At 34.0% G+C, this 13,416-nt stretch overlaps 3 protein-coding genes across 4 annotated transcripts; 2 read left to right on the top strand and 1 right to left on the bottom strand.

The window, feature by feature from the left end:
* Positions 1-238: 238 nt before the first annotated feature.
* Positions 239-4,871, top strand: LOC107362961 (protein white). 2 transcript variants are annotated; one of them, XM_015930111.3, is made up of 9 exons: positions 239-651; positions 1,558-1,710; positions 1,971-2,281; positions 2,387-2,485; positions 2,565-2,906; positions 3,003-3,215; positions 3,311-3,442; positions 3,535-3,869; positions 3,932-4,871. In XM_015930111.3, the coding sequence occupies exons 1-9, from the start codon at positions 537-539 to the stop codon at positions 4,278-4,280; spliced, it is 2,049 nt and encodes a 682-aa protein (XP_015785597.2). In that variant the 5' UTR covers positions 239-536; the 3' UTR covers positions 4,281-4,871. The 2 variants fall into 2 exon arrangements, with proteins under 2 accessions (XP_015785597.2, XP_015785598.2); XM_015930112.3 differs by lacking the exon at positions 239-651 and adding an exon at positions 789-1,228.
* Positions 4,847-7,473, bottom strand: LOC107362964 (uncharacterized). The gene is made up of 4 exons (XM_015930117.3): positions 7,299-7,473; positions 6,323-7,222; positions 5,942-6,225; positions 4,847-5,095 (listed from the first exon to the last, which is right to left on the bottom strand). The coding sequence occupies exons 1-4, from the start codon at positions 7,368-7,370 to the stop codon at positions 4,981-4,983; spliced, it is 1,371 nt and encodes a 456-aa protein (XP_015785603.1). The 5' UTR covers positions 7,371-7,473; the 3' UTR covers positions 4,847-4,980.
* A 1,077-nt stretch (positions 7,474-8,550) lies between these two features.
* Positions 8,551-11,088, top strand: LOC107362963 (uncharacterized). The gene is made up of 3 exons (XM_089269585.1): positions 8,551-9,284; positions 9,343-10,154; positions 10,367-11,088. The coding sequence occupies exons 1-3, from the start codon at positions 8,812-8,814 to the stop codon at positions 11,053-11,055; spliced, it is 1,974 nt and encodes a 657-aa protein (XP_089125711.1). The 5' UTR covers positions 8,551-8,811; the 3' UTR covers positions 11,056-11,088.
* The last annotated feature ends 2,328 nt before the right edge of the window (positions 11,089-13,416 follow it).

The following is a 13,416-nucleotide window of genomic DNA, read 5'->3' as shown; positions in this document are numbered from 1 at the left end:
TAATTTGTGAAATATGAGATTAGTCAGTACAAGGTTCACCGCCCCAATCGATTCATGATACATGTTATATTGGTAGATTTATCTCATTTGTTAACGGTGTGTATCCATGGTTTGAATTATCTAGTCCATATCGCAACTAATAATCTATTGAAGGTGCTTTGAGAGTGTAGATAGAGAGTGAAGATATAACCATTCCATTGATCACAGAGGCTTTTATAAATATACCACAGAATTCACCAAAATTCCAATCATAACACAGCTTTAAAATATCGGGTTAATTCTTTTGGTTCGTGTTGAATAGTGAGTGAAAACCAACCATCAAACGAAAATATATCGTGTTATTTTCAACTGCGTATAAGGTGAATAAACATCTATTTATTGCATAAATCAATAACCAATCATCCCGGATCCTTTATACTGAAGTGACATACATCATTGAAACGATAAAACATATCGATTAATACAATTTATCATAAAATTGCTGTGAAATTTTCGTGAAATCAACAATTGTTTACCAGTAAACAACACAAGTAACAATGTCTCAAGATGGAGAGGCGGTGATACCGATTGAAAGTTCAGAATCCAAACAAGCAGGACGATATTTTGAAAATCCAGCCTTCATTGAAGATGAAATCACTTCATCTGGAAACGGTAAGAAACAATAAGATTGCTAAATTGATGACAGTTGAATAATTATCCATGAACGCAAATTTGACAATTGAACACTTAAGACAGGTATCAAGTTTTTTACTGTAAAATAATTTCCAGATCACATTAAGGTTGTTTCTTAGTGATTAGGAAGGAGGAAAACAGAATATAAATTAAGGTGGTTAAATGTTGATTAAAAACGAAAGTCAATTCATTAAACGCAAACCAAATACTATAAGGATAATAATGTTTAAAAGTTTGGGTTTTGTTTTAAACCCGTTTTACCCAAAATGAGGGAAAGTAAATTATTCATTAATGTGTCCCTCTATTGAATAAGAAGAAAGTTACCATGACAACCTTACTTGGAACATGAATTAATGTAATCCTTAAAATTTCCTCAATATCTTTTCATTTCAATCGATTTGAATCTCTTTTACACCAACATCAATCTTTTATTAAATTAAACCGATAGTTATTGTTAATGTAATGATATCAACTGATAACCCAGATAATAATGGATTAAACGATCCTTTGATTAATCCCGTCTCTACATCAGTCAGGATCGACTCAACATCATATGGTAAAGTATTGTAGACGATTATAAGATACATTTTTTCAACGGCCCCTCAAAAGAGGACTGATTGTGTTTATTGACAATTTTTCCGTTTATTTTCATGATTTAATCATGAGTGTTTAATGATAACAGTTATTTCTCTGGAAATTGTAGACTCCAGCTAACCACACTTTCCTGATTATTTAGCCGGTTTCTACAACCTTTCAAGACTGTCAATGTGTCTTTTATTTTCAACATATGTTTTCTTATCAAACTGTCATCCTGTCTCGCTTTTAAATATTACGAAACATGATTATTCAATATTGGTGAATGTAATTTATTTTGTTTCTATTTAGGAATTAATAACAATGATATATCACCATCAAATGATGCTCATTTCAAACCCACTACATTAAGTTGGAATAATCTTAATGTTTACTCCAAAGGGTCCAATGGTTTGGTTAGCTGTTTTGGTAAAAAAAAGGAATCTGTTCACATAATCAAGAATAGTAAGTTGATAACAATTTCATGATTTATTAGTCTTGTCGATTTAAAATTTAATATAAAATGTGCTATTCAATTTAAAAGTGTGATTTTGCAAGTATCAATAGACGTCAAAGTTGATCTTTCAGATCAATTTTTTTCAAGTTCAATTCATTTTGGTTTGATTTGTATGTTTAATCTTGTTTCTGCATTCGATTTGTTTTATTACACTGTGCAAAAAAATCTGAATTGGAATATCTAATTTCTTTATTGATTTCTTCAATAGTCACTGGTCATGTGAAGCCAGGAAATCTTTTGGCCATTCTTGGTGCCTCTGGAGCAGGAAAAACAACGTTATTGAATGTATTGACTGGTCAGAATTTAAATAGTTTAACCATCGAAGGAAAAGTTCTGTTGAACAATGAACCCACTACTATCCAGAAATTAGCATCGTGTTCTGCATATGTTCAACAGGATGATTTGTTTTTTGGAGTTCTCACTGTTAGAGAACACTTGCAATTCCAACTTGAACTACGAACTTCGGTGCCCTTAACTCCAGAACAACGTCGGGCTAAAATTAATAAGCTTCTTGAAACAGTAAGTTATTATTTAGTTTGATTAGTTGAAAAGGAATCTTAAGTTCTTTAACTCTTTAATCTTCCTGTTAACTAACACACTGATATTGTTTTATTCGTTTTATAGTTAGGACTCATGAAAGTTGCTGAAAGTCGAATTAAATGCAGTTCAACCGGACAACGTCTTTCTGGTGGGGAACTTAAAAGATTATCTGTAGCTACAGAGGTAATGTCCATATTGTGATTTTGCACTTATACTTTGATTATTTTGTTTTACTAATTGCATTTTCTCCTTAATATTATAGATTCTGACGGATCCTGCTATACTTTTCTGTGATGAACCTACCTCTGGACTAGACTCTTTTATGGCTCAAAGTGTTATCAGTGTTTTAAAGTCAATGGCAGCCGCCAGAAGAACAGTTCTCGCAACCATTCATCAGCCATCATCCGAAGTTTTTGAAATGTTTGATGAAATTTTACTACTGTCGCAAGGAAGAGTGGCTTTCATGGGAAAATCTCAGGACGCTCTCTCATTCTTTTCACAGATCGGTCTTCAATGTCCACAGAATTACAATCCATCTGATTTTTACATTCAAAAACTCGCTATTGTTCCAGGAAGGGAAGAGGAATGTAAAAGAAATGTTGAAGTTAGTTGAAAACCTAATCGAAATTACTAATTTTGAGCTTTCATACTTTGTCTTTCAAATTTCGAATTCTAAATTTAATTCTTCTTATTAATTTAGGAAATTTGTAACAAATTTTCTGAATCCCAATTTGCAGCCAGAATGAACAAATTTGATAAAGAAATAGTGCAAACTGATGACGGATACAGTTCTAAGATAGTTTTTTCATACAAAAGAGGATTTTTCATGCAAATGTTTCTAGTATTGTGGAGATCTTGGTTAACCAATTTAAGAGAGCCTTTATTAACTTCTGTTCGAATTGCTCAAACAATCGTAAGTTTTAAGATTCATGATATCATATGCTTTATTGATTATTGATAAAAACCATAAACTAATTTTAATTACACCGCTTCTTATTCATCTTTTAGTTTATCTCCCTTTTACTTGGACTTATTTATTGGAGGCAAGAATACAATCAAGAAGGAATAATGAATATTAATGGTGCTTTATTCATTTTATTAGCAAACATAACATTTACTAATGTTTTTGCTGTTGTCAATGTAAGTAATACATGACCAGATCAATTATCATAATTTATAAATGGTCTAAATAAAGGAGTTCAATTACTAATCAATTTATTTTATTTCAATAGACATTTTGCTTGGAATTACCGATTTTTATTCGAGAACACAATAACGGTTTATATTCAGTTTCGGTTTACTTCATCTCGAAAACTCTTGCTGAATTGCCCTACTTTGTTCTATTACCTTTCGCATTCGCTTCTATAACTTACTGGATGATCGGTCTTTACAATAATATTGAAGTTTTCATATTGGCAGCATTTGTGTTAACTTTGATAGCCAATGTTGCCTGTGGATTTGGCTATTTCATATCAACCATCAGTAAAAGTGTAACAATGGCATTATCACTCGCACCACCTTTCATGATACCTCTCATGCTTTTTGGTGGACTTTTCTTAAACAATAAGTGAGTTTTTTTGCGTAATAATTTTTAATCAACAACTAATAACTTGAATGAACTTTTTTCAGATCAATTCCTGTCTATCTCGCATGGATTAAATATCTAAGTTGGTTTTACTATGGTAATGAAATTCTAGTCGTTAACCAATGGCGAAAAGTCACCAACATTACCTGTGATATACCAGAAACTTTCACTCATATCGGATCTATGTTAGGAAATATGAGTTTGCCTGATGATCTCGATGATGTTATTCCACCTGGTTTGGGTTGTATTTTGGATGGAAAAGGTGTTATTAGGAAGCTTAATTTCGATGAAGATAATATAACAAGAAACTTTATTGCTTTAGGAGTATTACTGATTGGTTTTCGTATATTAGCTTTTGTTTCCCTTAGTGTCAAGGCAAGATTAATGAGATAGGTCAATGGATATCGGTTTAGTCCAACTTCGCCAACTTTTTAAGCTTTCAAGTTTCGCACGAGAAAGTTATCTTATCAATCAATGCTTAATAAAACTCAAGTCGTTTCGATTAGAAGAGCTAATGTTCAAAAATCTGAAAGATAAATGAGCAAATTTTAGATCTATTGATTTTAGCTAAATTATGTTGCTTCTGAATTGTGAGGTCGAAAAGTCTGACAAAACCGTTTGACCCACTCATTTTTTTAAAATTAGCTTAAGGCTAAATATGTTCCCCTTATCTTGCTATGAATGTTTTTTTGTTTGCCTGACCCTTTTCAAAAGCAATTGAAGCTAATTGCAATAATTTCATTGATCAAACAATTTTAATTCAAGAATTAGATTTAGCTTTAACAGCTTAAAAGATTGGCGAAATTGGAACATTCCATGGATATCCATCCATTTCTTTGCATGAATTACAGTTATTGCATCCAATTTAAATTTTCATCATTCTTTTACGTTGATTACTGTATGTATTTTGTTCTTGTCATTTTTAAGCTCATTTAATTAATCATCATAATTATAAGAAATAAATTAAAAAATTCATAAATTTAATTATTTGTCAATTAATTTGTTTTTCAAAAAAGAGTCCGTTTTTAGTCGGTGAAATCATATTCATTATCTATTGTAATCGTAATCAGGCGCAAGTTGGGGACTGGAATGACTATAACTTTTGACCATGTATATAAATTACATTATGAGGTAACATTTTTAACTTAATTAGAGAGAAGTCTGTCGGCGTTGAGTGTAATAAGTATTTGTTCACTGTATTGGTTTCTCTGTAAAAAAAAAATGAAAGAAGAAAAACAATAATTAAAAAATGGTACATCAAGGGGCGAAATAGTCAAAGGAAGGTGCTTAAAGAGGGAACAATAACCATTCCAAAATTAATTATCATATTGTAAAGCTTTTAGCTCTCAGTCGAAAGTAGCCTATAACGTCCAATTTATAGATTAGGATGAAGATTAGCAAGGCAAATGTGGCAAGACAGAGAAATGTTAAGGGTTAATGTTGGAAGAAAAGTATGATTGCTCCAAAATTTGTCAGAAAAATGAAAGAGGGTAAACAGGGAAAGAGAAAAGGAATGAGTGGTTATTGGAGTAAAATAAGGCAAAATAAGCCCAAGAAATAGTCTTTTGCTAAGAGTCTATTGTTGATGGTCGAATTTTTATCAGCGGGAAACTTTTCTCTTCTACTTTTCTCTTTATAAAAAAGGCGTCGTAAAGAGGCCCAAGAAAATAAGACGTTGAAAAGGTAGGTAAACAAAATTGCTTTAAAATCTTCAGTTTCATCTATTTTCTACACTTTATCTTCCTCGCCTTATTCTTCTTCTAAAAGCTCATGGCCTGTTCTTTTATCGGCAAAAACAGCCTATAACAGGTTGAAGTTATAGCCACAGTCTTTGTTGCTAACTCATTAGCTGAAAAATCAAGCAACTGACAAATACTGAGAAGACATATTTGAATAGAAAGAAGGCTGGGTCACTAGGGAGAAGAGGAAAGGATTGGTCAAGAATATGGCTAATTTAGTCTGTTTTCAACAATTATCCATTCGGAAACGAAATATTGGAGAGCTATTCAATTTAGCATATTTTTTTGATTGAAGAACAATAAATTTAAAATTACTTCAATTGCTGGAAATCCCAATATTTAACAGTACGATCTGAACTAGCAGATATGAACACAGATCCATCTCCATTGAAACAAACATCGTTAACAGGAGCTCGATGAGATGTTAAGCTTGCTAAGGGCCCTTTTGTGGTGCGAAGATCCCAAACTTTAATAGCACAGTCATCACCACCTGACACCAAATATTTGCCATCAGGTGAAAACGCTAAGCTAGTAACTGTTGCTTTGTGGCCTTCTAAGAGTCGAACCACTTGGCCAGATTTAAGTTCCCAAAGACGAATCTGAGTAAACAATGAGTAAACAATTTCTTAGTGTGCTGTGTTAGTTTAAAAGTAGGTTGGTATTAATGGGCACATAAATAATTAGCTTGATAAATACCGTTTTATCAGATGATCCGGTAGCTATGTAAGCTGCATTGGGATGAAATTTGACAACATCAACATCTAATATGTGACCAGCAAATATTCTAATAGGATGGAGACGCTCATAGTTCCAAAGGCGAGCAGTAGTATCACGAGAACCAGAAACGAAATATAATTCTAAAGGACTGCTATCGATGCACCAAACCGGGTAGAGGTGACCAGAATAAACAAATTTATTTTTACACGAGTTAAGATCCCAAAGGCGAATAGTTGTATCTTCTGAACAAGAAATAAGATGAGAATTTGCAACAAAATTTAATCCATAGACTGGACCATAGTGGCCACGCAAGATTGATGCACCAGAAAGCGTTTTATCGCCGGTTAGAGATGTGTGCAATCTATGAGGTGATGTTTCTGAGTTTGCATTATTTACATCAGATTCTAAGGCCAATCTTAAAGGATTTGATAAAATTGACGATTGTTGGTTGGAATAACTTTTTTGAGTCTTGAAACCTAGGGCAGTAAGCGACCAAAGATTAATCTCGGAATTGTCAAAACCAGCAGCAAAATATTTGATGTCTTGTCTTATATCAACTGTACATGGATTGCAACCTTCTAAATAGCCTATGCATGGCCCTGGTATACAAGGCGGCAGTCTTTGCAATTGATCAAATGCTTTTTCCAGGTTCTCTTCTTCTTGATCAGGTGATAATGATGTTGATGATAAGTCATGGTGATTTTCGCACTTGTTTGTATTATTGGTAGTCAGAAAGTCAAAATCAGTGTCCCGATTGGTAAACTGACCTTTGATTGGAAATATTTGGCAACAATTATCCACAATACTGCTTGTAATCATTTCTTTGATAGATAAACCTCTTTTTTTGATTTTATCTTTGTTTGACTTATTTTGATGGTTCTACAAGACGGAAAGAAAGCGAAATCAGAATAAACTGAAATGACAATTGTGATGAGAAAACAGAAAAGATACTCACAATGAAATAGTTCCTTTTCTCTAGGTAATAATTAACAAAGGCATTGAGTTGATCATCTCGAGATTTCTTCATTCTAGCCCCAAAAAGATAAGTTCACCATTTAATTAATTAACCAAACAAAAAAAACTTAAATAAACTATTGATAAATCGATTTAGAAACCATTGACAATTTATTGAACCAAAACAGATGTTGAATGTTTTCAAACAGAAAGAGTTTCTTTCAAAGAGGACGGACACCGAAAAGGCGCCAATCTTGAATTTACTGGTAAAAATGTTTTTCTTTATTATTAACACATGAATTTGATATCGCCAACAATTAAATAGCTAAATAATAAGCACATAAAAGACGAATTTTATTAGTACTCTTGTAATTCTTAATTTAAAAATTAAGGTTAGTTCATTATCAAAAAAATCAAAACTAAAAGAAGGGAGTTTTGGCGGTTTTTCAGTCAGTATCTTTTTTGATTCATATATCATCGTTATCATCTTGAGAAAAATTTATTACAATAAACAATTAGAAGATATTGCCATCCAATCTGGTAATTTTATTTGAATTGATTCACCCCGTAGCCATGGATTAGAAGAGGATTTAAAATTATAACTATAGTTTAACAATAGAAAAGGGTTGAAGAAAGTGAAACTGGATAAGTTTTGGGTATGGATTTAACCAGATTGTTAATCTGGTAAAGTATCTCCAGTGTTGAGAGATAAACATATTACCCTACTCTTTAAAACAAAGATTTGAGGGCAATTAGCAACTCCCCTCTTTCACTCCTTCTTTCTCTTTCCCTTCTTAGATCTCTTTACTTCCTCTTTCTTTAATCTTTATCTTCCTTTCTCTTTCTTTTTTGACCCTCTGGTCAAGATATGGCGCTTGAAAATGAGTATAAAAGACTGAAAAACTTTGGACTCCAACTCACTTCACTCTTGGCTCTCAATATTCAACTTCATATTTATGGGTAAACCAAATTATCATCTTGGTACTTGTTTATCATTCTCCTATCTATATACTGTGAAGGTTGCTTCAGCAAGTGGTTAGATGATTTTTCTCTCGGCTGATGTGTTTGTTTCAACATCATCGGACGAAAACATCTAATTTACAGGCTCTTAATCGTCATTTCACCCATTTCATTTATGAAACAGGGTCCAAATTCAACGCCACTTTGACAATGATGATGAATGAGTTCGGGCCTGTCCATGTGTTCATGTTAAAATTCATGACTAGACCCATACTCATCCATTATTGTTGTATTTTCATCGGCTAAATATTTGGTTAAAGCGGTTTAACTTCAGCCAATAAGAGATCATTCTCGTTTGTTTTGGGAAGAAAGTGAGAATCCTCAGATGTTAGTTATGGTAAGCAGCATGCAGAGATCAGTTGAGCACCAAGTTTATTTTAAATGTTGATTCAGCACCGTTTCTAGTAGTTTGTTTGATAAGTAACTAGTGATTTCACAAGACAAGGTCCAACCTGTTTTCTTTATATTTGGTTCAAAATTTAGTGTTGTCCAGAATGGGTGATTCTAGCCCAATAGTGTTTTCCATGTTTACTACAACCAGCCATCTTAATGATACCCATGCTCTTCAGTGGTCAGTGGATGATAATATATGTCTTCTGACGGACAAAGGTGCAATTGTTTTTGCACCTGACTATACGTTTTCTGACTCTTCAACAAGTCTCTATCCCCATAAACACTTCATCCCAAACCCACCAGAATCAGATCCTCTAGCTATTCAGTCAACCGCCAAACGTTTTATTGACAATCAAAGGCCAGAATGTGACTGGTTTGACCATATTCATTTGACCAAAGGTTTTGCTTCAAACTATGCGAAATACCAATTGTCCGCATGGTCTCCTAGAGTTGCTCAATTTGGTTCACTGTTGGCTCTCCTAACATATGACAATAGATTGAGTATATATTTCTCTGAAGCCAATAAATGGAAGTTGCTCGCTGACTGTACCAAGATTCTAGACGCAGAGATTGGGTAAATACTATAATTAATTTAGCTTATCAAGTCCCACTAATTTAAGTCCATTATTTAGGTCTCATTATAAAGGCGTACCTCTAGTCAAAGCATTCGAGCATCTGCATAAATTGTCTATAAATTGTATGGCATGGTCACCTGTATTCAAGGAAGGGGAAGATGAGGCACTCATGCTTGTTTGTTGTACCAGCTCTGGTCATTGTCACTTTATGAAATTCTCATTTACTGGTAGAAATGCTAGCATTAATTTGGTCAACTCATGGAAAACTGGTCTTGACTCGATAGTGTTTGTTGAATGGTACAAGGAATATCTCGCCATTTGCCCGCTAAACGGACAATTGATTGTCATCAAAATCCCTGTACAAGCTATCAAACCTGAATATGATGACTGGCTAATGACTCCTAAAGTTGTGCCTTGGAGGGAAGTTGATGATATGCCTGTTTTAAACATAATCTTTCAGGAAATTGAGCACGGTCGATACAAGATCTTTTTTTCCAAAAATTGTCATGTTTTCATAGCTACTATGAAAGAAATGATAGTGGCTAGAAAAACGATGTTACAACTTTGTGGAATCACAGTTATTGAGACCCTTGTAAAGACTCGTATCACTGGTTTGTCATTATCTCCAGATAATGACTTGATTTTCTCATCTCCAGATCGGCTGTTGACAAATCTGCATGTGAAAGATGATTCTACGCACCTCGATCAAACAACTCACCCTATCAACTCAGATGAAGTTGTATCTAATTTGACTCCATTGGGCCTTCGAACCTCACGTAATCGTGTCCTTACCTGTTTGGCTCAGACAATGACAAAACTTCATGACCACCTTCTGCTAGTAGAGCCAACAAGAATCATCATATTTCCTAGTAAGTTGTGTTTTGACACAAGATTATCATTTCAATTGCTTAGATATGTAGATATAAATTTCTTGCATTTTTTATCTCGCTAGAATTTCTCATCCAATGATGCTAAATGCTTTTATTGAAGCTCGACAATTTATCGCCAGGCTCACGTGACTGAAATTCAATCTGAAATTGACTTCTAATTCTAATCATATATTCTTTCTCTCAATCTTTAGATTTAAGTTTTGACGCTGTTACTAGTAGAATTGAGGCGCTGATTGAAGACACTAATTTATATACAAAGTACAATTCTTTGCGCGAAATAATGGATTTATTGAATGCTTTACGAGGTTATTATGCGAACAACTTGAACTGGACTCCGAAAATTTTGGAAAAATTGCTAGATGGAAAGTGGAATTGGAATGCATCATCATTGAGGAGTATCAACTTCAAAATTTTGAGATTTATCTCGTTGGCTTGTGTTCAGCGAGCTCCAGCCAACCGTACTGTCACGGATTTCGAAGAAGCAGTTATGCATTTGGAAGAATTGATTTTACTAGAACATGTAAAGTTCATCCATGAAAAGTTTTGGGACCAGCGTCATACTTTAACTCGTAATCAAGTGCTGTCTTTGGTCACGATGGCTTCTTGGGCTAGTAAAAACGATTTGAGCAAATCTACTTGGACTAATCATGATTCCAGTCTGGAGACAGAAAAATGTCCTATTTGTGAAGCAGATGTGTCCATACAAAATTTCAGAGAAGGCCTCTGTCCAAAAAATCATCGCTTTGGCAGATGCATCAATTCTTTACTACTCTGTGATCTCATTTCTATCAAATATGAGCTTTGTAAGCTATGTGGACGTAGTTTATACTCTGTGCCTAATATTTGGCAAAATTACGTTGAATGTTTATTTTGTCATTGAAATATTAATAAAATTCATTATTTATAACCTTAATTGTTTACCATTACCATTATGTCAAAAAGGAGAAAGTTAAATCCGCAAAAAATATCGATACGCAAATTGTTGTATAAAAGCAAGCATTTTCACCTTTCGTTTTTTGATCAGTTCGTAACTAGTCATGATTGAGTATTTGATTAGTATAGATTAAAATGAAAAAATCAATAAAATTGCACACTATTAGGGTGTCTAGTAAATTTTGCGGTTCGCTATACAAAAATATTGAATTGTGATCTTTTTTGAAAAACATTACTTAGCCGCAATTAATCAGTACAAAAGAAAAAAAATGAATAGCCTTTGCATGGCCCTGGTATACAAGGCGGCAGTCTTTTTAATTGATTGCTTTCTCCAGGTTTTCTTCTTCTTGATCAGGAGATAATGATGAAGATGGTAAGTCATGGTGATTTTCGCACTTGTTTGTATTATTGGTAGTCAGAAAGTCAAATCAGTGTCCCGATTGGTAGACTGACCTTTGATTGGAAATATTTGACAAAAATTATTCACAATACTGCTTGTGATCATTTCTTTGATAGATAAACCTCTTTTTTTGATTTTATCTTTGTTTGACTTATTTTGATGGTTCTACAGATCATGATTCTATTGAAACAAAACAGATGTTGAATGATTTCAAAGAGGACGGACACCGGAAAGTCGTCAATCTTGAATTTACTCGTAAAAATGCTTTTCTTTATTATTAACCACATAAATTTGATACTGTCAAAAATTGCATAGCTGAATAATAAGCACATGTAGATACAAAACAAATTTATCAGCACTCTTAATATTTACAAATTACAAATTAAAAATATCTCATTATCAAAAAAATCAAAACTAAAAGAAGGGAGTTTTGGCGGTTTTTCAGTCAGTATCTTTTTTGATTAATGTATCATCTTGAGAAAAATTTATTATTACAATAAACAATCAGAAGATATTGCCATCCAATCTGGTAATTTTATTTGAATTGATTCACCCCGTAGCCATGGATTAGAAGAGGATTTAAGCTTAAAGCTATAGTCAACAATAAAAAAGAGTTGAAGAAAGTTAAACTGGATAAGTTTTGGGTATGGATTTAACCAGATTGTTAATCTGGTAAAGTATCTTCAGTGTTGAGAGATAAACATATTACCCTACTCTTTAAAACAAAGATTTGAGGGCAATTAGCCTTAGATCTCTTTACTTTCTCTTTCTTTAATCTTTATCTTCCTTACTCTTTCTTTTTTACCCTCTGGTCAAGATATGGCGCTTGAAAATGAGTATAAAAGACTGAAAAACTTTGAACGTTTCTTCACTTCACTCTTGACTCTCAATGTTCAACTTCATATTTATGGGTAAACCAAAATTATCATGTTGGAACATATTTATCATTCTCCTATCCGTATATTGTGAAGATTGCTTCAGCAAGTGGTTAGATGTGTCAAAACATCTAACTAGCAAGCTCTAGATCGTCATTTCACTTTTCATTTATGAATCAGGGTCCAAATTCAACGTGCATCAATTTATCTTCAAACAAATAGGTGCACCCGTCTTCGGAGTTTGTTTTATCTACATCAACACCGGGATGATGGCACCTCTTGGTTTGAATAAAATTCACCAGTTCTACCAATTCTCACTCTTCTCAAAAATCAATCGATCCGGTGGCTTCTTCCTCGGTGGATGTTGACTTGAATCATCACCGGGAGAAAGGCATCTTATCGCTTGATTCATCAGCACCATTCCTCAATCATCAAACGATCCGGTGGCTTCTTCCTCGGTGGATGTTTAATCTGAATCATCACCGGGATAAAGGCATCTTATCGCATGATTTATCAGCACCATTGTCTAACATCAATCGATCCGGTGGCTTCTTCCTCGGTGGATGTTGAATTAAAACCATCACCGGGAGAAAGGCATCTTATCGCTTGATTCATCAGCACCATTCCTCAGCCATCAAACGATCCGGTGGCTTCTTCCTCGGTGGATGTTTAATCTGAATCATCACCGGGATAAAGGCATCTTATCGCATGATTTATCAGCACCATTGTCTAACATCAATCGATCCGGTGGCTTCTTCCTCGGTGGATGTTGAATTAAAACCATCACCGGGAGAAAGGCATCTTATCGCTTGATTCATCAGCACCATTCCTCAGCCATCAAACGATCCGGTGGCTTCTTCCTCGGTGGATGTTTAATCTGAATCATCACCGGGATAAAGGCATCTTATCGCTTGACTTCTCCTCATCATTCCCTAGTCACCAATCGATCCGGTGGCTTCTTCCTCGGTGGATGTTGAATATGAACCATCACCGGGATAAAGGCATCTTATCGCTTGAGTTATCTGCATCATTC

This window comes from Tetranychus urticae, chromosome 3 (genome assembly GCF_039701765.1).
Source record: "Tetranychus urticae isolate SD_2017Ah chromosome 3, NJAU_TeUrti_SD_1.0, whole genome shotgun sequence".
NCBI lineage: Eukaryota > Metazoa > Arthropoda > Arachnida > Trombidiformes > Tetranychidae > Tetranychus > Tetranychus urticae.
This window is presented reverse-complemented; position numbering and strand designations above follow the sequence as displayed.

Excerpts from the sequence above, each read along its gene's own strand:
- LOC107362961 (XM_015930111.3), top strand. The coding sequence starts at position 537 with ATGTCTCAAGATGGAGAGGCGGTGATACCGATTGAAAGTTCAGAATCC. Across the intron at positions 1,711-1,970 it reads TGTTCACATAATCAAGAATA|TCACTGGTCATGTGAAGCCA; the intron begins GTAAGTTGATAA and ends TTTCTTCAATAG. Across the intron at positions 3,216-3,310 it reads TTCGAATTGCTCAAACAATC|TTTATCTCCCTTTTACTTGG; the intron begins GTAAGTTTTAAG and ends TTCATCTTTTAG.
- LOC107362964 (XM_015930117.3), bottom strand. The coding sequence starts at position 7,370 with ATGAAGAAATCTCGAGATGATCAACTCAATGCCTTTGTTAATTATTAC. Across the intron at positions 7,223-7,298 it reads AGAAAAGGAACTATTTCATT|AACCATCAAAATAAGTCAAA; the intron begins GTGAGTATCTTT and ends TCCGTCTTGTAG. Across the intron at positions 5,096-5,941 it reads TGGGATTTCCAGCAATTGAA|AGAAACCAATACAGTGAACA; the intron begins GTAATTTTAAAT and ends TTTTTTTTACAG.
- LOC107362963 (XM_089269585.1), top strand. The coding sequence starts at position 8,812 with ATGGGTGATTCTAGCCCAATAGTGTTTTCCATGTTTACTACAACCAGC. Across the intron at positions 9,285-9,342 it reads ATTCTAGACGCAGAGATTGG|GTCTCATTATAAAGGCGTAC; the intron begins GTAAATACTATA and ends TCCATTATTTAG. Across the intron at positions 10,155-10,366 it reads AAGAATCATCATATTTCCTA|ATTTAAGTTTTGACGCTGTT; the intron begins GTAAGTTGTGTT and ends CTCAATCTTTAG.